This window comes from Nuphar pumila, chromosome 1 (assembly GCF_984573655.1).
Source record: "Nuphar pumila chromosome 1, dmNupPumi1.hap1.1, whole genome shotgun sequence".
Taxonomy (NCBI): Eukaryota; Viridiplantae; Streptophyta; class Magnoliopsida; order Nymphaeales; family Nymphaeaceae; genus Nuphar; species Nuphar pumila.
In genome coordinates this window covers 171,387,632-171,414,991 of record NC_143249.1, presented here as the reverse complement: position 1 = coordinate 171,414,991, position 27,360 = coordinate 171,387,632, and the positions used below count along the sequence as shown (strand labels likewise).

General features: G+C 38.9%; 2 protein-coding genes across 2 annotated transcripts; both read right to left on the bottom strand.

Annotated features, from left to right (window-relative positions):
* Positions 1 to 5,551: 5,551 nt before the first annotated feature.
* LOC149851274 (uncharacterized) lies at positions 5,552 to 7,371 on the bottom strand. The gene is made up of 2 exons (XM_089999628.1): positions 7,238 to 7,371; positions 5,552 to 7,120 (listed from the first exon to the last, which is right to left on the bottom strand). The coding sequence occupies exon 2, from the start codon at positions 7,112 to 7,114 to the stop codon at positions 5,690 to 5,692; it is 1,425 nt and encodes a 474-aa protein (XP_089855754.1). The 5' UTR covers positions 7,115 to 7,120; positions 7,238 to 7,371; the 3' UTR covers positions 5,552 to 5,689.
* Positions 7,372 to 24,931: 17,560 nt separating this feature from the next.
* Positions 24,932 to 27,068, bottom strand: LOC149851273 (uncharacterized). The gene has a single exon (XM_090014435.1). The coding sequence runs from the start codon at positions 26,884 to 26,886 to the stop codon at positions 25,666 to 25,668; it is 1,221 nt and encodes a 406-aa protein (XP_089870561.1). The 5' UTR covers positions 26,887 to 27,068; the 3' UTR covers positions 24,932 to 25,665.
* Positions 27,069 to 27,360: the final 292 nt, after the last annotated feature.

Here is a 27,360-nt window from a genome sequence, read left to right as displayed (position 1 = left end):
CCCCTCAAGGAATGTTGCGTATCAAAAATGTACTTTTTAGAAAAACTCTCAGAAAAAATTTCTCCAGTTTGAAAGGGTTGTTAAAATCATAAAGATTTTTTAAATTTGTATTACTTTTCCTACATCTTTTCTACTTTCAAATGTGCAGTTTCTCTTAGAGAGTTTCTAAAAAAATACTTTTTGATAGAAAACATTCCTCAATGGGAGGGGGAGAAATGTTTCCTACCAAAAGAAAATAGTAAAGTTCACTTCCGATCACCCATCTCACCACCACCAGCACCCACCAACACCATTCATCTCACCATCACCACCATCCTCCACCATTCAGAAAAATGCCCTCACCATGATCATTTTTCACTATCCATCACCATTCATTTCGCCACTACCACTACCATCACCCATGTCTCAAAAAATAGCACCGGAGAAGATCCAGTCGAGAGGTGGGTGATGGTAGTAAGATGGATGGTGCTGATGGAAAATCATCAAGGGGGTGGAGCTTATCCAACGCAGTTTTTTGGGAGGTGGATGGTGATGGATAGTGAGGAAGGTGGTTTGTCAGGAGGTGTGTGATGATGAAAAATCATTGTAGGGGGCAATGGTGGAGCTTATCCAACACCATTTTCGTAGAGGTGTGTGGTAATTGTGAGATAGATGGTGGTGATGGTTTTTCGGGAGGTGGGAGGTGGTGGTGGTGATGGTGAGATGGTAGATGGTAGTGGTCGTGAGATTGGTGGTGGGGAGTGGAGCTCACTATTTTGTCTTGGTAGAAAACAATCCTCCACTTCTCCCTCCCCCTCGAGGAATGTTTCTTTTAAAAAAATATACTTTTTAAAAAAGCTCTCAGAAAAAAAGTCTCTTGTCCGAAAGGGTTGGAAAAATCATAAGGATTTTTTTAATTTGTATTACTTTTTCGACATCTTTTCTACTTTCAAATGTGCAGTTTCTCTTAAAGAGTTTCTAAAAAATATTTTTTGATAGAAAGCATTCCTCTATAGGATGAAGTGGAGAAATGTTTCCTACCAAAAAAAATAATGAAGTCCACTCCCCACTCCCCATCACCCATCTCACCACCACCACCATCACCATCCATCTCACCATTATAATCGCCATCCACCTTTCGGAAAACCACCCTCACGATAATCATTTTTTACTATCCATCACCATATATTTCGCCACTATCACTACCACTACCACTACCATCACCTGTCTCTTAAAAAGTAGCATCAAAGAAGATCCACACGAGAGGTGGGTGATGGTTGTAAGATCGATGGTGGTGATGGTAGTGGTGGAAAATCATCAGTGGGGTGGAGGTTCTCTAACGCAGTTTTTTGGGAGTTCTAAGGTGATGGATAGTAGGTAGGGCGGTTTGTCAGAAGGTGGGTGTTGGTGGAAAATCATCATAGGGGAGGTGTTAGAGCTTATCCAGCACATTTTTCCTGGAGGTGTGGTAGTTGTGAGATAGATGGTGGTAATAGATAGTGGAAAATAATCATGTAGATGATGGTTTTTCATGAGGTGGGTGGTGGTGGTGGTGGTGGTGATGGTGAGATGGTAGGTGATAGTGGTGGTGAGATGGGTGGTGGAGAGTGGACCTCACTATTTTCTCTTGGAAGGAAACATCCCACCACTTCTCCCTCCCCTTCAAGGAATGTTTCTTATAAAAAATGTCTTTTTTAGAAAAATTCTTTGAAAAAAGTTTCTTTAATTCGAAAGGGTTATAAAAATCATAAGGATTTTTAAAATGTGTATTACTTTTTCTTCATCTTTTCTACTTTCAATCATGCAGTTTTTGTTAGATTATTTTTAAAAAATATTTTTTGATAAAAAACATTCCTCCATGGGAGGAGGTGGAGAAATGTTTTCTACCGTGAGAAAATAGTGAAGTCCACTCCCCATCACCCATCTCACCACCACCACCACCACTCACCACCATAATCCATCTCACCATCACAATTGCCATCCACCTTTTGAAAAACTGTCCTCACCATTATCATTTTCCACTATCCATCACCATCCATTTCGCCACTACCACCACCTCCACCATCACCCATCTGTTAAAAAATATTATTGAAGAAGATCCACCCAAGAGGTGGGTGATGGTGGTAAGATGGATGGTAGTGGTAGAAAATCATCAAGGGGTGGAGGTTCTCCAACGCAATTTTTTGGGAGGTGGGTGGTGATGGATAGTGGGGAGGGCAGTTCGTCATGAGGTGGGTGATGGTGGAAAATCATCATAGGAGGTGGTGGTGGAGGTTATTTAGCATCATTTTCCTAGAAATATGTGGTAGTTATGAGATAAATGGTGGTGATGGATAGTGAAAAATACTTGTGGGGATGATGGTTTTTCGAAACGTGGGTAGTGATGGTGAGATGGGTGGTGGAGAGTGAACCTTACTATTTTCTCTTGGTAGAAAACATTCCTACACCTCTCCCTCTCTCTCGAGGAATGTTTCCTATCAAACATATACTTTTTTAGAAAAACTCTAAAAAAAAAAGGTTTCTCTCGTTCAAAAGGGTTGAGAAAATCACAAGGATTTTTTAATTTGTATTACTTTTCATGCATCTTTTCTACTTTCAAACGTGTAATTTGTTTTAGAGAGTTTCTAAAAAATACTTTTTGATAGAAAACATTTATCTATCGAAGGAGGTAGAAAAATGTTTCCTACAAAGAGAAAATAGTGAAGTCCACTCCCCATCACCCATATCACCATCACAATCTCCATCCACCTTTTGGAAAACTGCCCTCACCATGATTATTTTTCACTATCTGTCACCATTCATTATGCCACTACCACTACCACTGCCATTATCCTTTTCCCAAAAAATAGCACCAGAGAAGATCGACCCATGAGGTGGGTGATGATGGTCAGATGGATGGTGGTGGTAGAAAATCATCAAGCGGGTGGCGGTTCTCCAACACAATTTTTTTGGGAGGTGGGTAGTGATGGATAGTGGGTAGGGCAGTTTGTGGGGAGGTGGGTGATAGTGGAAAATCATCATAGGGAGCAGTGGTGGACCTTATCCAGCACTATTTTCCTAGAGGTGTGTGGTAGTTATGATTATGAGATAGACGGTGGTGATGAATAGTGAAAAATAATCATGAGGGTCTTTTGGGTGGTGGGTGGTGGTGGTGGTGGTGATGATGGTGAGATGGTAGGTAGTAGTGGTGGTGAAATGGGTGGTGGAGAGTGAAACTCACTATTTTCTCTTGGTAGTAAACTATCCACCACCTCTGCCTCCCCCCTCAAGGAATGTTTTCTATAAAAAATGCATTTATTAGAAAAACTCTCAAAAAAAAGTTTCTTGCGTTCGAAAGGGTTGAAAAGATCAGAAGGATTTTTTAATTTGTATTACTTTTCCTACATCTTTTCTACTGCCAAATGTCTAGTTTCTCTTAAATAGTTTATAAAAAACAAATTTTGATAGAAAACATTCCTTCATAAGAGGAAGTGGATAAATGTTTTCTATGAAGAAAAAATAGTGAAGTCCAATCTCCATCACCCATCTCACCACCACCACCACCCACCACCATCATCCATCTCACCATCACCACTACCATCTACCTTTTAGAAAACTACCCTCCCCATGATCATTTTTCACTATCCATCACCATTCATTTCACCACAATCACTTATCTCTCAAAAAATACCACCGAAAAGATTCACTCAAGAGGTGGGTGATGGTGGTGGTGAAAAATCATCTGGGTGGGGGGGGGGGGGGGGTGCCATGCAGTTTTTTGAAAGGTGGGTGATGATGGATAGTGGGGAGGGACGTTTGTTGGGAGGTGAATGATGGTGAAAAATCATCATAGGGGGTTGTGGTGGAGCTTATTCAGCACCATTTTTCTAGAGGTGTGTGGTAGTTGTGAGATAGATGGTAGTGATGCATAGTAGAAAATAATCGTGGGGATGATGGTTTTTCGTTTGGTGGGCGGTGGTGGTGGTGATAATCAGATGATAGGTGGTAGTGTTGGTGAGATGGGTGGTGGAGAGTGGATCTCACTATTTTTTTTGGTAGGAAACATTCCTCCACTTCTCTCTCCCTTTCGAGGAATGTTTTCTATCAAAAATATACTTTTTAGAAAAACTCAGGAAAAAAGTTTCTCTCATTAGAAAGGGTTTGAAAAATCATAAGGATTTTTAATTTGTGATACTCTTTCAATATTTTTCTTGCTTCGAAACCTGCAGTTTCTCTTTAAGAGTTTTTAAAAATTACTTTTTGATAAAAAACATTCCTCCGGAGGTGTAGAAATGTTTCCTACTAAGTGAAAATAATGAACTCCACTCCCCATCACCCATCTCACTACCACCACCACAATCTCCCTATCATAATCGACATCCACCTTTTGGAAAACCACCTTCACCATAATCATTTTCACTATCCATTACCATCCATTTTACTACTACCACTACCACCACCATCACCCATCTCCCAAAAAATAGCATCGGAGAGGATCCACCCGAGAGGTGGGTGATGGTGGTAAGATGGATGGCGGTGAAAAATCATCAGGGTGGATGGTGATGGATAGTTGGAAGGGTGGTTTGTCAAAAGGTGGGTAATGGTGGAAAAACATGGTGTGGGCGGGGCGGTGGTGGAGTTTATCCTGTGGAAGTTGTGAGATAGATGGTGATGATGGGTAGTGAAAAATAATCATGGGGTTGATGGCTGGAGGTGGGTGATGGTGAGTTGGTAGGTAGTAGTGGTTGTAAGATGGGTGGTGGAGAGTGAACCTCACTATGTTATCTTGGTAGAAAACTATCCACCACCACTCCCTTCCCTTCGAAGAATATTTCTTATAAAAAATATGTTTTTTAAAAAAAATTGTAAGAAAAGAAGTTTCTATTGTTTGAAATGGTTGAAAAAATTATAAGGATTTTTTAAATTTATATTATTTTTCTTCTTTTCTACTTTAAGTGTGCAGTTTCTCTTAGAGTTTGTAAAAGAAACTCCTTTGATAGAAAACATTCCTCCAAGAGAAAATAGTGAAATCCACTCCCAATCACCTATCTGACCACCACCACCATGTAAAGTGGTGACAAAAAATCATTTGGGGGTGGATCTTCTCTAGTGCTGTTTTTCAAGTGGTGGATGACGGTGGATCTTCTCCAACACCGTTTTCTGAGATATGTGTTATGGTGGGTAGTGATAGATGGCGGTGAACATCACTACCCACCATCACCCATATCACAGAAAACTGCATGGGAGAAGCTCCACCACCACCCTCTCCTCTCTCTCGTTTTTTCAACAATTTCTATTTTATTTTTCTCATGCTACCTAAACAAGTGAGAATTTTTCATTTTAGGTAAATTATCGTATCAAATCTTTTCTTTAAATATGAGAGCTTTTGTTCCTTCCAAAGGTGCCCCTGAGAGTTATGGTCACCAGATTTCCATTAAAAGGAAGCAGATTTCGTTTTTTTTTTCCGGGGATGCTAGCAGTTTCCTGTCTCTGAAGTGCACTTCTAAGAAAGTGAACTTCTCTATGCACTAAGAAGCTTTCAGTAACTATGGCACAGACACAATTTAACACAGGAAAATCAGAAAGACAATGGAACTAACAGTACATGAAATTGACAGAAAAAAAGACCTTGGCATGCATTCATACAGGTTAATGGCTGATACATCTTAAAAAGCAGAGAGAGAGAGAGAGAGAGAGAGAGAGAGAGAGAGAGAGAGAGAGAGTTTTGCAGTCACCAACGCAATTTGGCAATGAAAGCAAGGGTAATGGCCAGACCAGCAGCACCCGTGAGTGACGAGAATATGGTATGCCATACGTTTATACGCCTCTTGTCTTCGGACTCCACCAACTCAGCCATCAGGCTGTCGATTTTCATCGCCATTTCCTGCACCTTCTCTGTTTTCTTCTTGAAAGCCTCCCAGATAACCTCAAGTTCCCCTTGACATCTCTTCTCACTTTCTTCATCACCACCTTCTCTGCTCCCTTTAGCTACCATCAATTCCCCCCTCTCGGAAGTACTCAACATCTCTGCCCTTCTCTTCAACATGCAGAACACTTTCTCTCCCGACGTTCTTGCACCTTCAAATCTTTTCATCCACTCTGCTCCCTTCCTCTCAAGTGCATCCACTTCTTCTTTCAACGACTTGAGCAGAACATCCTTCTCTTCCATCTCCAACTTGAGCTTTGAAACCATTTTGCTCAGTTCTTGGTTCTCGCTCGAGAATCTGAGGAAGCCGTCTTTGGATTGCTGCAGTTCTTCGCGAATCCGATCGTTGGTACTCAACAAATCTCTCTGAGACTCATCCAAATCCGTGATTCTCGCATTCAATCTTCCTACATCACCCTGTAGCTCGGCTATCTGAAGATTTCGTTGGCGAATCCATTTTTCGCTTTCCTCGTTCAGTCCTGCCATCCTACAGGTTTCAGCCTCGAGGGTGGATATGGTCCTCTGCAACTCCTCTTTCTCAGTCTTCCATGATTCTTCCACGGCTTCTTTCGCATCGACGATCTCGGAAATCTTGGTTTCTTGGGAAGAGATGGTATCCTCCAGTCCCGCCTTCTCCGTCTTCCACGACCTCTCGATTTCTTGCCTCAGTTCAACCATCTCCGAAATCTTGGATTCTCGGTCGGAGATGGCATTCTCCAGACCTTCCTTCTCAACCCTCCACACCTCTTGAACCGCTTCCTGGTTCTCCCGGGCTTCTTTCAGGCAAGACTCCATCGTTCTCCCCCATTTCTCGGCTTCTTCGTTATGCTGGGATATCTGCGAAGCGATGACGGTGGCGTTCAGCATCCGCTCGATGTCAAAGATGGCAGAACAGGCATGGCGCTCCTCTTCGGAGTCCCTCTGCTTCCGAATGTACGAGTTTCTCTCTGCTACCAACGATTGGGCTCTCTCCTCCCCCTGAGAGATATCGTGCTCGAGCTTCTCCTTCAGCGTCCGCAGCGCGGCTACCTGTTGCCTGAGTTCCATCGTCTGCTTCACGAGGAGGTCGTTCAGCAACTTGAGGTTGGTTGCGATCTGGTGGTCTTCATTGATGGCGGATATCTTAGCCTTCAGCTCCTCTCCTCCCCCTTTGTTGTTCGCCGCCTTAGAGACCTTCTTCTCCTCTGCTCCCTCGTTGCTTGCTGCCTTTGCGACCTTCTTCTTGGCCATCTTTCTCTGAACAAAACACAACACAGAGTCACCAACAAACTTAGCAAACTACCATCCCCAAGAAGAGGGAGAAAACAAAAGGCGAAAAAAGAACTCCCATAAAGGAAGGTTTTACGTGTTCACCTTCGGTTCAGAGGGATGTCCTCGGGTTGTTTGGATGAGAGAGGAAGAGGAAGAGCCCTAGAAGGAGATGCAGTAGAGATAAGGCTGAAGACGGCGAGTGGGGAGTGCAAGGGATTGCTGAGAGCCAAAGTGGGGGTGTTGGGGGGAAATCAAATGTCTTTTATAAGTACTCGGGGAACGTACCTCAACGGCTACATTTACTAAACCCTAAATCCTTTTGAGAAAATGGCATTTCAGAATACCCCTACATTTATGGAACTCTTTGCCCAAAAGTAACTGAGGGTGCATGTCATAAACAAAAATGTAGGAGGGCAACGTTACGCTATTTCAAAATGGGTTTCCCCGTGCAGTAAAAATATTAGGAAGCGTTGTGAAGATTTACAAGATACAAATAAGTAATAGTTGGGCATCTTAGTCAACATGTTTACACAATAGAGAGTAGTGGGGGCAGCTGCCAGTTTTTTTTTTTTTAAATTTCACCACACAGATGTTTAGTACATGCTTGATTTCATAGGAACGGGACTTCTTGGATAATATGATTATGACATTTGATTAGGTTTTTAAAAGATTTGAAAATGGGCAGTCTAAATTTTTCATGAATATTCAAGCTTAAAATTTCATGTTCTTCATGAAAAAAACACCACATAAGTATCGTTTTCTAGCAAATCAACTATGATGAATACACATGCAATGTCAGATTTGCAAAAACTCCCATTCACTCACGGTAGGCACCTTCCTCACAAAAAGATTGATCTGGTTTAAGGGCATCTTAGTCATCATATGAGTGGCTTTAAAGCCAGCTTATCAGAAGTCGTACAATAGTAGAAAATTTCAGGGGTACATAGTTAATTGGAAATTTCAAATCTTCTCAAGTTTTGAACAAAGAGAGGTCAACGAAAAAACAATGTGCATACCAACGGGGGCTCCCCTTGTGTTGGGACTTTGCAAGTTCAAATCCCAATGGTATCCTTGTATAACTGGTAGGGGTCAGACTAACCCCAGCTAGACTTTCATAAAAAAAACAAGTGCATAGAGAACCTAACCCACGTTAGTAAATAGTAAGTAAGCAGGCATCTCATAGTCAAAATTGCTACTAGATATAATTTGAGGTGTGCCCTCGAAATCTCTAATCAAGTTGTTAGTAGCAGTGTTGTGAGAGGCGTAGGCCTCAGTACCTGAAGCGTACGCCTCAGAGGCGAGGCGCACGCTCAAGGTACTAAGGCGCACACTCAGTACCTGAAGCGTACTGAACTAGATGGTGCCTCCTTCGGCAGCCTCCGACGGCTAAAATCTGCGATGGAGTCTGACACATGAACAGAACAAACCTCGCCGGAATCCAAAAAACCATCGGCGTTTCCTCCGAAATCTAACAAACCAACATCGGAAAAGAGAAAAAAAATTCCGTCCATGGAGACAAAGCGAATGACGCAAATCAGCCCCTTTTTCTTCATCCTCGCGATCTCCCTCCTCCAGAAGACGACATCATCTCGGCCATCGATAACTTACCACCATGAGGACTCTTGTCGTCCGATCGACCACCATGCCCTCAGCTCAGACCAGCTCATTGTCCTCATCAACGGCTTTTCGGAGTCGCGTCTCCCTCAACTCCAGGAACTCGCCACCGTCTATTCCTCATCTCCGGCGGTCCACTCTGTCTACGTCATGTGGGGCAACCCCTCCATCCCATCGGGAACCCTCAGGAACCTCTCCTTCCAGTCCCTCGGCGCCCCCATCTACCTCCTCCGTGATCCCAACGCTAGCCTGAATAACTGATTCCTCCCCCGCCCCTTCATCCGTACGCGGGCGATGGCCATCTGCGACGACAACATCCGAATCGACGTTGACTCCCTCCGCTTCGCCTTCCAGGTGTGGCAGAGCCACCCGGAGAGGATCGTCGGATTCTTCGCCCGGTCGCACGAATTCGATCTCAGCCAGAGGTCATGGATATACACGATGAGCTCGAATCGGTTTTCGATCATCCTAACGAAATTCATGGTGGTTTCAGTCGATTACCTGAGAGAGTATTTGTGCCGGATTCCAGCGAGGGTTGGGGAATTGGTGGACGAGCAGAGGAACTGCGAGGACATGGCCATGAAATCTGAAGCTTACGCTTCAACGCCTTGAGGCTTACGCCTCGCTTCATAACATGCTCAACGCCTAGCTTCGCCTCTAACAACCTTGGTTAGTAGTGAGTGGCCCTTTTTGGTTATGCAAAGGAACTTCTTCACATCTGCAGTCCTTGTATCTTTGTAGTAGACCAAGCACTCAACTTTAATACGCTGAACGCAAAATCAGCGTAAGGATCCACTGAGATTCTAGCTCAAGATCCACTGTGAATAGTGGACCTGAAATTTGGTGGAATTGCACTTGCATTAGAATTCTTTGTTTTTATTTTTTTTACAAAGGTATTTGCAACAAAATATAGTCACAAATATCGGCAATATTTTGATAATGTTGCGATTTTGCACGGTATCTTCAAAAGCCAAATACTACACGAATATAACGTCATGAACACAGCATTAACACTTCATGTTTTTATTTGGTAGTTCGCCAATTCACGCGTTTGGTTAGACACATTCTGGTTTCAAGCATCAATGTTTAAAGTAACCACCACCACCACCACCACCACCACCATGGTAATCACAACTCACAGGCTTCTCGAAGAGATTTTCGATGTCAAACATCGAAGAATAGACAAGGGAAAATACAACAGTAAAGGGACGTGCAAGTTTGTGGGTAAGTGGGAGTGGTGGTGTAAATTAGTCAGCTTGTGGCAATCAATCAAAGTGACCCAGTGGTGTATATGGTTTGCAAGGCTTACAGTCTCCCCATCATCACATTGAATGTTAGGTAGACAGATAACAACCACAAATAGAGCCCTTAATAAAACGAAGCAAAAATTAGAGAAGACCATACATTTTTTTTTTTTCGAATTCATGGATGTAACATTATATATCGTCGACGTACTCTTCTCCACAAGTCGAAGCATCCAGAAGTTCTCCATATTAAAAAAAAAGAAAAAGAAAAAAAAAGCCAGAGCTTGAAAATGATTCTCTTTTCTAATATAAGGGGATTGAATTGGCTACAATAATCAATGGCAGAGGTTTTAGCAAAGTGGCTCCTTAACCTTGGCGTAAACTGTTTGTGGTGTAAAGTTTACATTAAGAGATATGGTTGAGCCGGTACAGAGATACTTGGCTGCTTTGATTGGCTACATGTGTCTCATTTATGTGGTTGGGAAGCATATATGACTGTCACGAGGCCTGACTAGCTAGTAGATATACTTGGTTGGTTATATATTCATCTAGATGTGGTTCAGGGGATTCAGCAATTTGGTTCCACTCATCCCCTATGTCCTTCCCCATGTTTGTAACCCCCTCTGAGATCTTACTGATGCAAGTTGTTTTGATCTAGATTTAGCATAATTTGATTTAATAAAAGTCGACCTTTTAATCATATACTTGTTTCATGGAAAAAATATTATCTTTTGAATCGTAAAATTTTGTTTTCTTTCAGCCTTGATTTTTGAATTGCCAAAAAAAAAAACTGAGTACAAGTCAGATTCAGGTGATTCGAATGTTGATCTTATATGTAGATCATGTCTATGTAGTTTGATTTCATCGAAACAAGTTGCATAAATGAAATCCCAAAGAGGGGTATGAAAATGTGGATGACTTAGGGGATGAGTGAAGCCGGACTCGGGATTCATGCCTGGTAAGTGAGGGCTGAATTCCAATTCTGCTCATGAACAGAAATACACCTTAAAGGGCCCAACGTCCATCTTTTGACATCCAAGCAAGACCTGACCAGAGAGTAGGGGTGGCAAAACCTGACACGGCCCGCCAACCCGCCTCTTAGGCGGGTTCGGGTTGGGCAAAAATGAACCCGTTTAATAAACGGGTCGACCCACCTAACCGGTTTATTAAACGGGTCGGGTTCATGTTAGGGGTATGCCAACCCGCTAACCTGCCAACCCGTTTACCCAACCCAACCAGTTTATTAAGTGGGTTGGTGGGTCGTGTCGGGTTACCCTTTTAATAAACAGGTCGGGTTCGTGTTTGCCACAGCCGACCCATTTAATAAACGGGTCGGGTTCGGGTTGAGGTATGCTGACCCGCCAACCCGACCCGATTGCCACCCCTACCAAAGAGAGAGAGAGAGAGAGAGAGAGAGAGAGAGAGAGAGAGAGAGAGAGAGCATGTTTGTTTCATTGTCTTGGAAGGGAATGTCTTTCGCGAGAAAGGGCATGTGTTTATAAAAACGAAAAATGAACGTACTGTTTTCCCAAATGCCTTACAAAATTTGAAATCTGTTGGATGTCTAATTTCACAGGTTTCCTACTTTTTTAGAACCATTTTACCTTTAGCACAAACGAATCTTTTGATTTTTTTTTGCGTTACGTCGTGACACTCTCCCGATCTTGATAAATATCACTAAAAATGAAATTTGCACGATATTTCTGCACAATACACATTGTAAAAAATGACTAATCCTCACTTTTGCAAAAGCTCTCCGATTTTCGCATCTATAGTACTAAAATTCCTTACATGTGAATTTCGTCAGAGTTTCACATTGGTGGTTGCAAAAGTGTACTTTTGATGAGAAAATCATGAAAAGTTTGCGGAATTTATGGACTTTTGCATGCAGTCAACTTTAAGAGATGCGAAATTTTGTTCTAGTGTGTGAATTTCATTGTTTATATAGGCAATTAGCGTGCGAAGTTCATTAAGAGTTTCATGTTGGTGGTTGAGAAAGTCTACTTTAGAAGTGAAAATCATGAAAACTTTACCAAATTCATGAACTTTCGCATGCAATCGGCGTTAAGTGATGCAAATTTTTGTTTTACCATGCAAATTTCACAATAGGATAAGAAATTCGCACATATACGTGAGAATTTTCTATGCAAATGTTTTGTATATATGCGATTTTCCTTAAGCTCTTTATGATTTTTTCTTAAATTTGCAAATTTCATGTGTAAATTTGCATGTATACATGCGAATTTCCTACTTATGTGCAAAATTTCATCAAATATTCTATATTTTTTGCTTTAAATTTCATTGTTATAGAACTGAACAAAAGGTGTTCGGGCTTGCATGTTAAACTCTTCAAATAACTCACACTCGTCTCATGAACAATTTAAACAACTAAATATAGATCATATGAGCTCGACTAGAACTCACGAGATCATGAGTGACTTGATCTTTCTAAATTCAAGTAGTGTTGAGTCATAGCAAAAGGACATTACATTTGTTAATTTCCTAACACAATAATAACAAAATGATATAACCTGCTAGAGGGATATCTCATTTTAAACAATAGTAATAAAATAATCTTGCATATAAAAACATTCAAAGGTCCCTCTTAACACATTCAAAGGTCTTCTATAGAAAACATTACCAAAAAGCAAAAATAGTAACAAAATAAGCCAATGAGATAGTTTTATAGCTTTTGTGTATCTCATTATCCATCTGCATACATTCAAAGGTCTCTCTTAACACATTCAAAGGTCCTGTATAGAAGGTTATAAGTTTGAACCATAAAAAGAACAAAAATCTAATAAGTTTGACATATATATATATATATATATATATATATCGTTGTTTATTTGTTTTGTTTGTGTGGACTCATTTAAATATAACATGAATATATCACTTATTTTGATGATACAACATCTAGAAAGATTCATATAGATGACAATAAAAAATATGGATGTAATTTTGACAGAATGAATAAAAACTTGAATATAATTTGGATATAAAGTTTATTTATGGTTGTATTTAAAATCTTGGTTATAATTTTACATCTAAGGTTAACAAAATTTGTAGTTGTTTTGTTATGTTTGTAGATGAATTTTAGTTATAAATTTTAGTTCTATTTGTATGTATTGTCAATTTGTTAAACAAACGGATTTGTTATGTAACAGTAAAATTTAAAGAAAAATATCACATAAGTAGGAAATTTACATATTTTGAAAGAAATTCGCATATATACATGCAAATTTGTATAGAAAATCTACATGTATATGTGTGACTTGTTCTTTCACAAAATGAAGTAGCTCATACAGTGCATTTATTCAATTCTTTTACAAAATGAAGTCACTCATATATTGCATTCATTCTATTCTTTCACAAAATGAAGTCGCTCATACATTTTTCATTCGTTTCAATCTTTCACAAAATGAAGTCACTTTTACATTTTGCATTTGTTCTATTCTTTTACAAAATAAAGTCACTCATACATTACATTCATTTCATTCTTTCACCAAATGAAGTCTCTCATACATTGGATTTATTTAATTCTTTCACAAAATAAAGTTATTTATACATTTTTCATTCATTCCATTCTTTCTCAAAATGAAATCGTTCATATATTTTGCATTCATTCCATTCTTTCTCAAAATGAAAATGCTCATACATTGTATTCATTTCATTCTTTCACAAAATAAAGTTGCTCATACATTTTGCATTCATTTAATTCTTTAACAAAATGAAGTCATTTGTATATTGCATTCATTTTATTCTTTCACAAAATAAAGTCGCTTGTACATTTTGCATTCATTTCTATCTTTCACAAGATGAAGTAACTTATACATTTTGCATTTATATTCTTTTACAAAATAAAGTTGCTCATACATTACGTTCATTCCATTCTTTCACCAAATGAAGTCACTCATGCATTGGATTTATTCAATTCTTTTACAAAATAAAGTTGTTTATACATTTTGTATTATTCAATTCTTTCTCAAAATAAAAGCATTCATATATTTTGCATTCATTCCATTCTTTCACAAAATGAAATCGTTCATACATTGTATTCATTTCATTCTTTCACAAAATAAAGTTGCTTATACATTTTGCATTAATTCAATTATTTAACAAAATGAAGTCGCTCATACATTTTGCATTTATTTCATTCTTTAACAAAATAATTTCTCTTATCCTACCCATACCATGTGATCAAATGCTAACTGTGATGTATGTTCACTCTACATCATCATCGTCTAACACATCTTTGAAGAAACTTGCATGTATAAGTACAAATTTTACATTCTTTCATAAAATAAAGTCGCTTATATTTCATTCATTACATTCTTTCACAAGAATGATGCTTCTCACTGACTCTTTGATGGGAAGAAAACAAAGTATGCGAAGAGGTACCTCTATCTCTTTGGCCTAAAGAGTTGTATTTCACCATATCTTTGATAGGGAGAAAATGCAAAATACCATTGTTGATTCTACACTCTATGTTATTCTCTTGATTTTTACTATCCCACCCATACCATGTGATTGAACAAACATTGACTATGAGATGCGTCAACTCTACATCATCATCATCCAACACATATTTTTGGCTATCACAAATTGTTAGAGCAAAATCCTTCGGCATCATCATCCTTCACGTTCTCTACGATGAGAATGAATTTTCAAATGATCAACTGCAACACTGACAAACAACTCACGGACTTTTGGTTTTCTATCTTATCCATACCATAAGATCTCATCGCCATTGCATTTACTGAAAAACTCATTGTCGATAAAGTGTTGTCGATCATCTCACCACATATGCTTTTACTGGAAAAATTCACCGTCAATGAAGTGTCGCCCATGCTTTTAACAAAAAAACTCATTGTCGATGAATTGTTGCCCATGCTTTCGGGGTTTATTGTCGTTGATAAAGGATTTTTGCAAAGCCTAAATGTTATCAGAATGTCGTTGGAAGGATTGGGGACCACCGGTTAGGGACCAAAAGAACCCTATGATTGCAAAAATAGGGCATTTAAATGCAAATAAGGGGTTGAGAAATGAAGCAACATTTATATAAAACAAAATTTTGTAAGAATTTTTTTTTTGCAATACCATTGAGATATTCATCTCAATTTCGCAATATAGACTTTCACAAGTTTTTCGTAATTTTGCAATACCTCATGCAGTATTCTTTTAGAATTTTACAAGGTATGAACTTCCACAACACTTTAAGGATTTTCATAACGTGCCTTGTGTTGCTTGTCACGAGTTTCTCAAGTGTTTTAAAATTTTGCAATCTTTTTTGGAATATTGCAACCTCATATATGATTTTGTTGATGAGTTTCGTAGGTCCATCAACTTTTAGCATTATGACCCACAAAAATAAAAAATGCAGGGGTAAAAGCATACAAAAAAGTGAAGTTGTGAAATTATTCATTTGGTGGATTTGGTAAATTGTGGAGCATTTTTAAAACACATTTTTTTGTACAATATGGTCATTTTCAGTTAGAAAAACTGTCAACTTAGAATTTTCATGAAAGTTCTTTCATATAAAGCTATCTACACATGACATAGAGGAAGATGGTGGGAAAATTGAGACCCACTTATGCCAAAAGAGTATATTATGAGGTATTGTGAAATTGAGGCCCACTTATGCCCATATAACACTTTCTCTCTATGATGTTTGGATGTTTGTTTTACTATAATAGGAAAGAGGAGAAGAGATGCCAACTCAACAAGGTGTTTGTTTCATGCCCTTTCCCACGAAAGAAACAATCTTTCATAAGAAATAGAGCCTCTTTCCTAAAAGGTATTAAACAATCATGTCTATGAGAAATATGTGATAGGACCCACATAGTAATTACAAAAGGTTGCTTTATTGTTGAAATGGGTTCATATCTCCCCCACATGGTGAAGCACTTTTCTTCCATAGTGGCTTTTTCAACGAAAAAGGCTTTCCCTACGTGAGAGTATAACAAATGAGTAAAAAAAAACTATATGAAATGATTGGGCCTAAGATTTTATCATGGTAAAGAGCTATGTCCTAGTACCACCCTACGTGTCTTGGGAGACACAATTCGGATACGTTTGGACATGTTGGCACTACCGAGACATGTACATACATTTATTCTAATATTGTAAATGGTTTATAATGAACTTTAACTAAAACACACTTTTATATATTAAAGTATCAAAAAATAGTTTTTTATTTACTAAAAATCTAAAAATTTGTGTCCTACCTTATTTTTATTTTTTTAAAAAATCAGAAAGTTGCATAATCAACTCGTGTTATACATTGGGTTGTACCAGTATCTTTACATAGGAAAAAAGAGTTCTACAAAAAATCCAATATCTGTTGGTTGATGGTTTCATTAATTTTCTTTCAACTCATCAAAATAGTTCAAACAACATGCATTTATAATTTAAAGAATGAATAATGGATCAGTCTGCATCCACCACCATGTAGTTGAATTTAACGACATTATCAACCTCAATTGTCAATTACATCAAGCCTTTGTTTGTGAAGACTAATTTGATTTTCATTTAATTGGATTCAGATTCATAGTGGGATTATGACTCAAAAACAACTCATCCCGAATTTGAATTTGAATCTAAACATAAGGAAAAAAAGAATCCAGATTCAACCAAAATTGTGCAGAATAATCGAACTCATATTAAATCCAAATATATATTTTTATTTAAAAGGCAAGCTGGAGTCAGGCAGAACCCACTAGTTATTATTTATCGTACCACTGGGGTTTGAACCAACAATGTCCCAACCACAAGGAGACGTCCACTGTCAGCTCCTACCAACCACACGGAGCCCCCGTTGGTGGTATATTAAATCTGAATATCAATTGCCACTGTATAACTAAATTATAAACAAACCCACATGTAAAGTTGGGATGGTACGTAGTGGACCGGGGCCGGGGCGGGGGCGGGGGACAAGGTCTCCACCCTCCATCCCTGCCTCCATCCCCACACATATTTTGATTTTAACTTCCATTCTCGCCTCCATTCCAGTTTCATGTCCTCCACCCTTGGTCCAAATAAGGCGAGGCAGGGTGGGGCCCCATTTTTCCTCGGTCCACTGTTATCCCTGAAGAGTATTTTAACATTTTACTAACGGGGACCTGGGACGGGTGGGGCGGAAAAAGGCTGGGTGGGGAAAAGTGTAAGTCTATCCCCGCATGGGTTTTGATTTTAACCTCCATCCCCATTTTATGTCCTCCATCCCTGGTCCAATCAAGGTGATGCTGGGTGGGGTTCCATTTCCCCCCGGTCCACTGCCATCCCTAATGTAAAGCCGATAACCATGAGAAAGAGAGAGAGGGAGAGAGGATCATGAAAGAGGCACCATGACATCTCAGAAAAAGAGTGGGACCCATCCATAAATGAGCTAGCCCATGCAAGTTTAGGGTTCAAATTCTATTATTTTCAACTCTCAAAAAATATATTTTTGTAAATGAGCTAGCCCATGCCCTCAGGCTTTTCATGAGCTAACACTCAGCTTAGCTTAGCTCGATACAAAAAATGAGCCGAGCTTGAACACCCACAGTTTGATTCGTTTGACTCATTTGTCGACCCTACCTCTAGGATTGCAAATGGGTCCAAAGTCAGGCTTAATCTTTTATTGCCTGTTTTCGATATAGTGGTCCTGGTTCTTGATTTAGATTCAATATGACCTCACAGTAAAGTGGTTGAGGTATTAATGCCTGCAGTATTAGATTTAAAAGCTGTGATTTTCAGGTGAAAAAGATAAAAACAGGTTAGACTAGGCCCGATTTTTTACTTTGATCCCATCACGTTTGACTATCCAGTTCTAAACTAGTTTCAAATAAGTCCGTTCATATTTGTTCTGGGCTCGACATATACTCAAATATATGGGTGGGCAATGGGCCGCCCCCCTTATGGACCGGGCTGGCCCATTGAGAAAACCCTGATCCCCGGCCTGCCCATTAGACCCATGGGCCTAAACGGGCTGGGCCGAGCTGAATATATACATATAATATATATGAAAAATAACAGTATTGTACATTTAATTTGATGTGTTTCCTTAAAATCCCTATAATTTTTTATATTTTTTTCATGTTCAAAATCACAAATATCTGGATTTACAAAGATATTTTAACCCTTCGCACATGTGGACTTCCTCATATATATGCAAACTTTCTCCCAAATATGTGATTGTTATTTCTAGAATAGTCTCTGTTATTAGATATGTATCTCTATGATCCGATGTAAAAAATTTGTGTTTTGACAGTTGTTGAAAAGCTGAGACACAATACTATAACTTTTATGTTTTGAGTTAGAACAAAAAAATCTTTATAGGGTTCCCATTTTTTTAGTTTCAAAATTAGAATAAAAACATGCTCTATAGATTGGAACAACCAAATAATAGGTAATTTTAGAAGATGTTTCAACCAAATTAATGAAAGATTTCAGAAAACAAAAACAAAAAAACTAGACAAAAATACATTTTCACCGATACTTGATTTGCTAGAAAATGATAAAAAAATGCTGAGATACAATAGCAACAACGTTCCTAAAACTTTTGGAAGTTCGCATAAAAATATATGTAGAGTTTCTCAAGTCCGCATAAAATATATGCGGACTTCCTCAAGTCTGTATATATTTTATGCGAACTTCCTCAACTCTCCATATATTTTATGTAGACTCGAGGAAGTTCACACGTATTTTATGTGGACTTCCCCAAGTTTGCATAAAATATATGCGGATAAAAACTTCAGAAAGTTCACACATATTTTATGTGGACTTCCTCAAGTCTCCATAAAATATATGCGGATTTTCTCAAGTTTGCATATATTTTATGCAAACTTGATGAAGTCCGCATATATTTTATGCGAACTTCTTAAAGTTCGCATATATTTTATGCGGACTACCTCAAGTTTTAGGAACATTGTTGGGGTTGTATCTCAACGCTCCTTCATCATTTTTCAGCAAATCAGGTATCATTGAAAATATTTTTTTTTTAATTTCTTTGTTATTTTTTAGATTTTTCTGAAATCTTTTATTTTTTTGGGTCTAAACATCATTTCAATTGTTCAATTTGCAAAGCTTATTTCTATTCCAGTTTTTGAACTCATAAACAAAAACCTTAGTAATGTTTTTAATTCTGACTCAAAACATGCAAGTTATAGGGTTGTATCTAAGCTTTCCAACGACTATAAAAATACAAGTTTTTGAAGTTGAATTAGAGAGATACATATCTGAGAACGAAAACCTTTTATAAAAAAAGTCATACTTGAAAGGAAGTTCGCATATACAGGAGAAAGTTCACATGTGCAAAGGGTAAAAAGGTTTTTTTAAATTCAGATATTTACGATTTTGAACATAGAGAGTATAAAAATTTGTAGTATTTTTTAAGAAAACACATCAAACTAGTTGTACAATATGATCATTTTTTTATAACATATATGTATATTCATATATACATATATACATAAAAGTTCACACACACACACACACACACACACACACACACACACACACACATATATATATATATATATATATATATATATATATATATATATATATATATATATATATATATATATATATACCTGTGTCGACCCGCTTCGGGCCGAGCTGAGCCAGAGGCCCGGGTTGGGCCGAGTTAGGGCTAAATTTACTGGCCCAGGCCCGACCCATGGCGCGATTGGCTGGGCTGGCCCGCAGTGCCCACCTCTACTCGGATATAAATTACCTTAGGATTCCAACCAAGTAGCACCCCTACCAACCTCCTAGAGGTGATATATAGTTGCCAATTTCACTCCCGTATGCAAGAGAGGTCAAGGGAGTTCTTGCATGCATGGTTGGAGAACTCGGCCGTAAACAGTTGAGACCCAAGGCTCTGTTGGTTTTTGCCCGATGCAGAGTCTCAGCTCACTTAGTCCAACTCGGGTCACATTCTAAAATCAAACCATGTATTTTCTCGTTAATTATATTCATTAGTTAAACAGAGGAAGGTTTCTTTCCTGTAAAGTAAGAAAGATATAAATATGTACTCTTTGTATCAGTGGGGAATAGGTGCCAACTAAAGTTAGGTGCCTACGACAAGTGCATGGAGGTTTTGAGGATGTTTTAATCTGACTTGTAGATGTGTTCAACATGATCAATTCACCAAGAAACAACACTTAGATCGTATTTTTTTTATAATAAAAAATCATTTTAAGTCTTAAATATTTATGAAGGGCAAGTTGGCAGCATTGCTCCCATGGATGCATCGGGCATTCAAATTTTATTACTCCGGCTGGTCTACACAACTAAAGATGAGTAATGTGTTCCTTAGGCCCCTTTTTTCGTTAGGTCTCGTTAGTTCCTTTCAAAAATCGCAGTTTTAAGTATTTTTTTGCATGTCTAACCCAGTAGATGTGATCTATAGGTTTTGTTTAGTGGGAACCAGCTTTTGGATCTTCGAAATCTAACCTGTATACAGGTTTTTCCGGTGATCCAAAATCAATGGCTATGAAGTTACCAGTTTTTCTCAGCTTATAAAAACATGTTTTTTCATAAAATAAAATAAAAACATGATCCAAGAGTCGATTCCCACTAAATCGATCATGCTAAACACATCTAACAATCGTTTGGGGCGTGACACATCTATCATAAAACACTTAAAACCTATGGGGCAGAACCAGAAATGGGGCCTAATAAGTTTAATTTTCATTTAAAGATTGATAATCAACTACTCAAATTGTTTTGCATAACACATCTTTTACTTGAGCAGACATTGTCATGACAGATGTTTGGAGATTCACAGGCTCTATTAGTGGCAGCCCAGATCCACTGACCCTTTCACTTACCTTTCTATCTATGCATGGCCAATCACATGCCAGCATTTGCAGTGGAGCCCACGCTCTGTTCCTGTGGGATCCATGGAATACTGCCCTGTGATTGGTTGTGCATACATAGATCATTGCTGGATACTCTTTAGTTTCGGGATTGAAAAACAATTATTAAGGGTAGGCATGACTTGGATATCCAGGAGTTAGTAAATGGAGTAGCCTACTGCCTACTTGGATGAGATGGGCCTCCTCCCCTCCAAATGTCACCAACTTAGTTAAATTAATCCTGAAATGCTTCCAGTGATCAATCAGTCAGTGATGCTTTAAAGTCCCAAAGTGCATTACAAAATGTAATAAGTTTGATTTGAGGAAATCTCATTGAAGTTCAAAATTTTTTATTCTCAACTTTTTTAGAATATTTTTACCTTTCACACATGTTGATGTTGGCGCTATAAATATACACGCCATCCCAAGGTCGCAATATCTCAATAATAAGAAAATTCACATGAACATTTCACAGACATGATAAAATTCACATAAAATATTTGTGAACATGCTAACTTGAACCCTACACAAGAGATTCACAACTGAAATGCACAAATCTTCTGAGATCCGCAAGCCCGATGCAAACCTTCTAGAATTTAAAAGTGTCTCATATAACATGTGTCCTTATCCATGTCCATCCGGCATAGATGAGTACCTTAGACCATTTTACCATTAAGCTATAAAATAAAAAATGATTCAAATCCATTTTGCAGGAAAAAAGAATTGTTTAATATTTAATGAAATATGTCAAAGAGTAGCTATAATACAAAGAATGTCCCCAAATGAGATGCATTTATACTCTCTTGTACAAACATGTAAATGATAGGGAAGTGATCCCGGCTCAGCTTGAACTTTATTTATTGAAGCCTCATTTTGATAAGCACCCAAGCTCAAACGTTCTTACTGAGTTTGAGTAGCACCTCTCTCTCTCTCTCTCTCTCTCTCTCTCTCTCTCTCTCTCTCTCTGCACGCACACAAAATACGGTAGTATTTCATTACATATTAAATGTATTTGTACTCTTGAAAAACTTTAAAGATCAAATGCAAGGAGAATGGAGTGTTGCACAGCATTTGGGAAGAACTGATGCAAATTAATGGCCCTCAAAAAACTAATGCTATCAATCTACTGTATTCAATAAGAAACTAATACAAACTTGTCTACGAGCAAAGAAATTAAAGGAATCAAGGTAAACAAGCAAAAAAATATATATTAATCTTGTGCAGCCTCTCTCCATCCTCGAAAGTTCCTTCTTATCCTCTGTTTAAGAGGAAAACCTCTAATTATATAAATTGGATGTGGTGGGATCAGATGCAGGATTGCTCTGTATACTAGTTGAATTTCAATTCCAATTTTCAATTTTAATTCTGGGTCGAACTTGTTGCCTTATTGCTAGCTGCTGGTTTACAAAAAATCTGTATTTGCAGAAAACATACATTGTCATTAATTCACATGCTCTATTGTTTTCTCTAAGACTAGAGAAATATGTCAAACATGGCCACTTATTTTTTTCTTTACAGTTTTACTTTTTTGTCAGCCGAAAAAATTAGACACCTTGGTCAAACTTCTTGTCTAAGTTCTCACCTGAAAAAATCAAACACCATATAAGTGCTGCTTAAAAAAAATCAGGCGCCATTTAAGTTGTTGCCTGAAAAAATTAGGTGTCATGTAAGTTGTCTCCAAAAAAATCAGGCACCTGAACTTTCAGGCTGCAAAAAAGAAAAAGGGTAAAGTAAACAGTAAATTGGTCATGTTTGTTACATTTTCTAGCTTGCAGTTAATAATGGTATTTCCAATAAGAATAAGAGTGAATTGACCAGTTTGAGTTAGTTGCGCAAGGTTATATTTCCAAACATGAAGCTCATTTGATGCTCTACGCATCTTTCACTGTTCTGTGATCACCACATGAGGTGTTCTATTATGTGTTTCAATTTAAAGATCAAAATTTGAGCAGCGGCTTCATTCACAAACCAACATGGTGTTCATTTCGTTTGAGACTTTCTTTGGGAGCTTTGCATTAAGATGGAAAACACCATTTTCATGTATTGCTGTTGAAGATGGAGTTCTTAAAAACTATAGTCTAGTGAATGGTGTTGAAATGTGGTGTTGGAGCTGCCAACAGCATTCCTTGTGTAGTGTTTTGGCAACATAGCTGCTCCCAAATAGTAAAAATACACAAGGGTGTTTGGTTGCTTGTTCAAGATTGAATGGAACAACAGAACTTAACAGACTAAACACATTTGTTTTGTAACAACTGTATTATGTCCCATGTTTGTTTTGACTGGATAAGCAGTTGTGCTCCTTGTGTCCGGCATTTGATGTTTACGTTGGACAGACAACTTGAGCTAACTTTATTTTTTATCGTCCGACTCGATCTGCTCCACCATATGAGTTTTTTAATATGTTTATTATGGATTTTAACTTTGTATATGGATATCAGATTGAATCTAAAAACCAAAAAATATTTAAAATTGAGGTAATTTAAAATAAAAAATAAGAATTCATATTTTTTTGATATATGCTTTAATCAGTGCCATATTGCATCTAATTATGAAAGTTTATAAAAAAATTATGGATTTTAGCACCAAATATGGATCTCAAACTGGATCCAAGTACCAAAAAATGTTTAAATTTTGGGTAAAGTGAGAAAAAAAATATGAATTCATATTTTTTTATATACAAATGCAAAAAACATAAATAAATCATAAAACTCTAAAATTCAAAAAAATAAACCATAAATAAACCAAAAAACCCTAAACTACAAGAAAAATAAACCATAAAATCAAATATAAAAACCCTAATTCAAACCCTAATAAAAAATAACCCATATTAAATACAAAAAAAAAACTAATCAAATTAACTATAAGAAGGCCTAATTAAAAATTTTTGATTCAAAGCCCTAATAAAATAAAATCAAAGAAAAAAGTCATAATCAAATCAAAGAAAAACCTTAATCAAATTAAATATCAAAATCCCCAATTAAAAAAAATTTGATTAAAAACCCTAAACCAAGAAAATCAAAGAAAAAAGGCCTAATAAAATTAAATATCAAAATCCCTAATTAAAGATATTTGATTCAAAGCCCTAATCAAAGAAAACCAAAGAAAAAATTCTTACTCAAAAAAATATCCTAATCAAATCTACAAAAAACATTAATCAAGCTAAATATAAAATACTCTAATTAAAGACGTTTGATTCAAGGCCATAATAAAAAAATTTCTTACTCAAAGCCCTAATCAAAGAAGAATGAAGAAGAAGAGAAAGAGCAAACCTTTCGCTGTCCTGCCGTTACACAGGTGAGAGAGAATGAGAGAGGATCAGGGTTAGAACCCCTACTCTGCTCGATAGTTTTTTTTTAAAGTAGTGTTACCACCGTCCCTGTTCCCGGCATAACAGGGGTACGGTGTTCCACGGATGCGTGTTCACCACAATCAGTGATTGATGGGTGCGGCATCCTGAGCACGACGAGCCATCAAACACCCCCCCTAAAGGAAGCCGTGACGCAGCTATGATTCAAGGTCTCAAACAGAGCCTTAAAGATCAAAAATTCGAGTAGCCAAGTTGCAACTAACAGTTTCATATGTTCAAGAATTCCAAAGGGCTTTTAGTGATGCAGAACTAGGTGGTTGGGCTCGGAGATGGCACCAAATCAAAGAGCTCCTACTGAATCAGGATCCTGCCAGTAGACTTTGTTAACTTGGCTGAGCCCTTCAAACATGCGGATGGACTATACTAATTGCTTCCTGCAATCCGTTAAGGAAAGATGCTTCCAGCTTTTGATCTGGTATACACGACAAAAGAAGTTTAACACTCTAGGTACTTGAAAATTGGAAATGACACTGATTTATTGAAGGAAAAATGACTCGAGTGTCTCACCATTTTTGGGAACTGGATCTATGATGCATCAATGTGTGCACAAGATAGAGAGAGGTGCTCCCATGCCTGTATATTATAGATAGAGAGAGAGAGAGAGATGCTCCCATGTCGCTATTGTACTTCATTATGAAGACATTTGTATTAGCTTTGTCTACAAGAAACCAGTAGTACAAGATTCAGAGCGACTCTAAAACCATATACCCTGTTCTCAGAAAGATTCTTGATTCATGAGTAACAAGAAGGCAACCCATATTACTAAGCACCCCTCCCTCTTATTCCCTCAAAAATTATGCTCTACTCACTCCAAAGGCCAACTGCAGTAACCTGTCTATCTCATCTGATGTTTGTGACATTTAAAACAGAAACAAAAATGTAACCCCACTTCTCTTCCATCTGCTGCTTATAATACATTCACACAAAGCACCACTCTTTCCTTCTTTTCATTAAAAAACAAGAAACTCAACCACCACCAAGCCCACTGCAGTAACCTGTCTATCTCATCTGATGTTTGATGTTTGTGACATTTAAAACAGAAACAAAAATGTAACCCCACTCATAATATATTCACACAAAGCACGCACCACTCTCTCCTTCTTTTCATTAAAAAACAAGAAACTCAACACACACTAGTTACTCTGGAGAAGTTTATATGAGAAAAGCATCAGGATCCTCTGTTATTTTTCCAGACAATAACAGATACAAAAACATCAAAAGGAGAAGGCCTACTACTCGTCTCTCCCATGCCTCTTCTTAGTCTTCCCTTCCATCCCTCTTCCTCCAATAAGTCTAATGCTCTTTTGTTATTTCCTTCAATTCACAAGCATCATTAAATTACATCAACGAAATAAATATTTATAAAACAAAGGAAATAAAGAGGATCACACAACCCCTAGCGTGATATCAATGAAAGAATCACTATGATGATGAACTATGAGTAAATATATAATATGGTAATTAGCCCCTCAGTTGGAGGCACTGCGAAGTGGGCCGGGTCATCTTCTTCCCTGCTTTCAGAGGACACGGCGTCTGAACAGGAGGAACCATGCAATTGTACTGAATGCAGAGGGAGGTCGTGAGCGGGATGGCGGAAGTCGGGCTGAGCTCGATCCCGGTCAGGTAATTGTGCTGCAGGTACAGAACCCGAATGCCGGAAGACAACAAGCTATCGACAAAGCTGGCGGGGACCTGGCCGGTGAACCGGTTGTTGTTGAGGTAGAGGTTCTGAACGGTGGAGAACAGGGGAGAGATGTGGCCCGTGAAGAGGTTGTAGCTCAAATCGACGGTTGGGATCGTCACTTGATCCAACGGAGCCAGCTGCCCGGTGAAAAGGTTCCTCTGCAACTGCAAGGACGTTACGGGGAAGCTGAACAGGGAGCTCGGAATGATGCCGATGAACCTGTTCATGCTCAGGTCCAGGTAGCTCAGCCTCTGCAGCCCGCCGAGCACCCGGTCGACGTCTCCGGAGAGGCCGTTCCACGAGACGGAGATGTATTGGACGGACGGTGGCATTTGCGGAAGTGAGCCGGTGAGCTGGTTGTGCTTGAGATCGAGGCGGGCCAAGGCGGGAGAAGAGACGGGCGGGATGTCACCGTTGAGCCTGTTGTGACAGAGTATGAGGTTGGTGAGCAGAGGAAGCGCGCCGATGCCCCGGGGAATCTGGCCGCTCAGCAGATTGTAACTAAGATCAAGAGTCTGCAACCTCTCCAACCCGGACAGGCTCTGAGGAATGGGGCCGGATAGAAAGTTCCTGCTGATGCCTAGGAACTGTAACTGCTTGCATTCTCCGAGGCTCTCCGGGATCGGCCCGACGATCCGGCCGGGCACCACCGTGAACTCCGCCAGCGAAGAAAGGCGACCGACGGAGGCGTCCAGTTTCCCCGTCAGCCCCGGTGAGCCGGCCGTGGCGTCCCCCAGGTTCAAGGCCACCACCTTGTTGGGCTGAGCCTCCGTGTCGCAAAGCACGCCGGAGAAGGTGCAAGGGTCCGATGTGAAGTCCCACGTCGAGAAGAAGGTGGAACCCGGCATGTCTTCCAAACCTTTCCTGATAGACTGCAGCGCCAAGAAGTCAAGCGGGTCTAAGATGGCCATGCTGGTGCTCCTCAAAAGTATCAGAGCCACCATCATTGTAGTTACTCTACTCGCCCCCATGCCTCTTGGCATAGTAGCTACAACCATAACACAGCAGACCAAGAAGAGAAAGAGAGTTGGGACTGGTTGTTTTGATGAAATGGGGCTTCCCCTTCCTTGTGCTCTGCTATATAAGAACCACCTCTCTCTCTCCCCCTCTTTTGCTGTCCTGATGCGTAAATTTATGAGTTGGAAGAAGGATCGATCACGAGGGAGATAGAGAGAGCGATCAAGTGATCTGTTATGGTTGGCTGTCTTTTTTTATGGTGAGCGAGTGGGAGAGGGATAGCGTGATCGTTTTTATTGCAGCAAGAGAAAAAAAAAAGCAGCAGCAGAAGGAAGACTTCAGCACCAAGCTTCTTCCCCACTACGCCTCCACCTCGCCCCTCTGTCCCTCTTCGCTTCACTCGTTATTTTTAGGCTTTCCGGAGAAGCCGCAATCAAGGGCTTCGGTTCTTTGTTTAATGGTTAGTGATAATTTCGTAGGTATTTTTTTTCTTTTTCTCTACGGGCGGCCGGGCA

Bases quoted from the DNA above. Each gene is read 5' to 3' on its own strand.
- LOC149851274 (XM_089999628.1), bottom strand. From the start codon at position 7,114: ATGGCCAAGAAGAAGGTCGCAAAGGCAGCAAGCAACGAGGGAGCAGAG.
- LOC149851273 (XM_090014435.1), bottom strand. From the start codon at position 26,886: ATGGTTGTAGCTACTATGCCAAGAGGCATGGGGGCGAGTAGAGTAACT.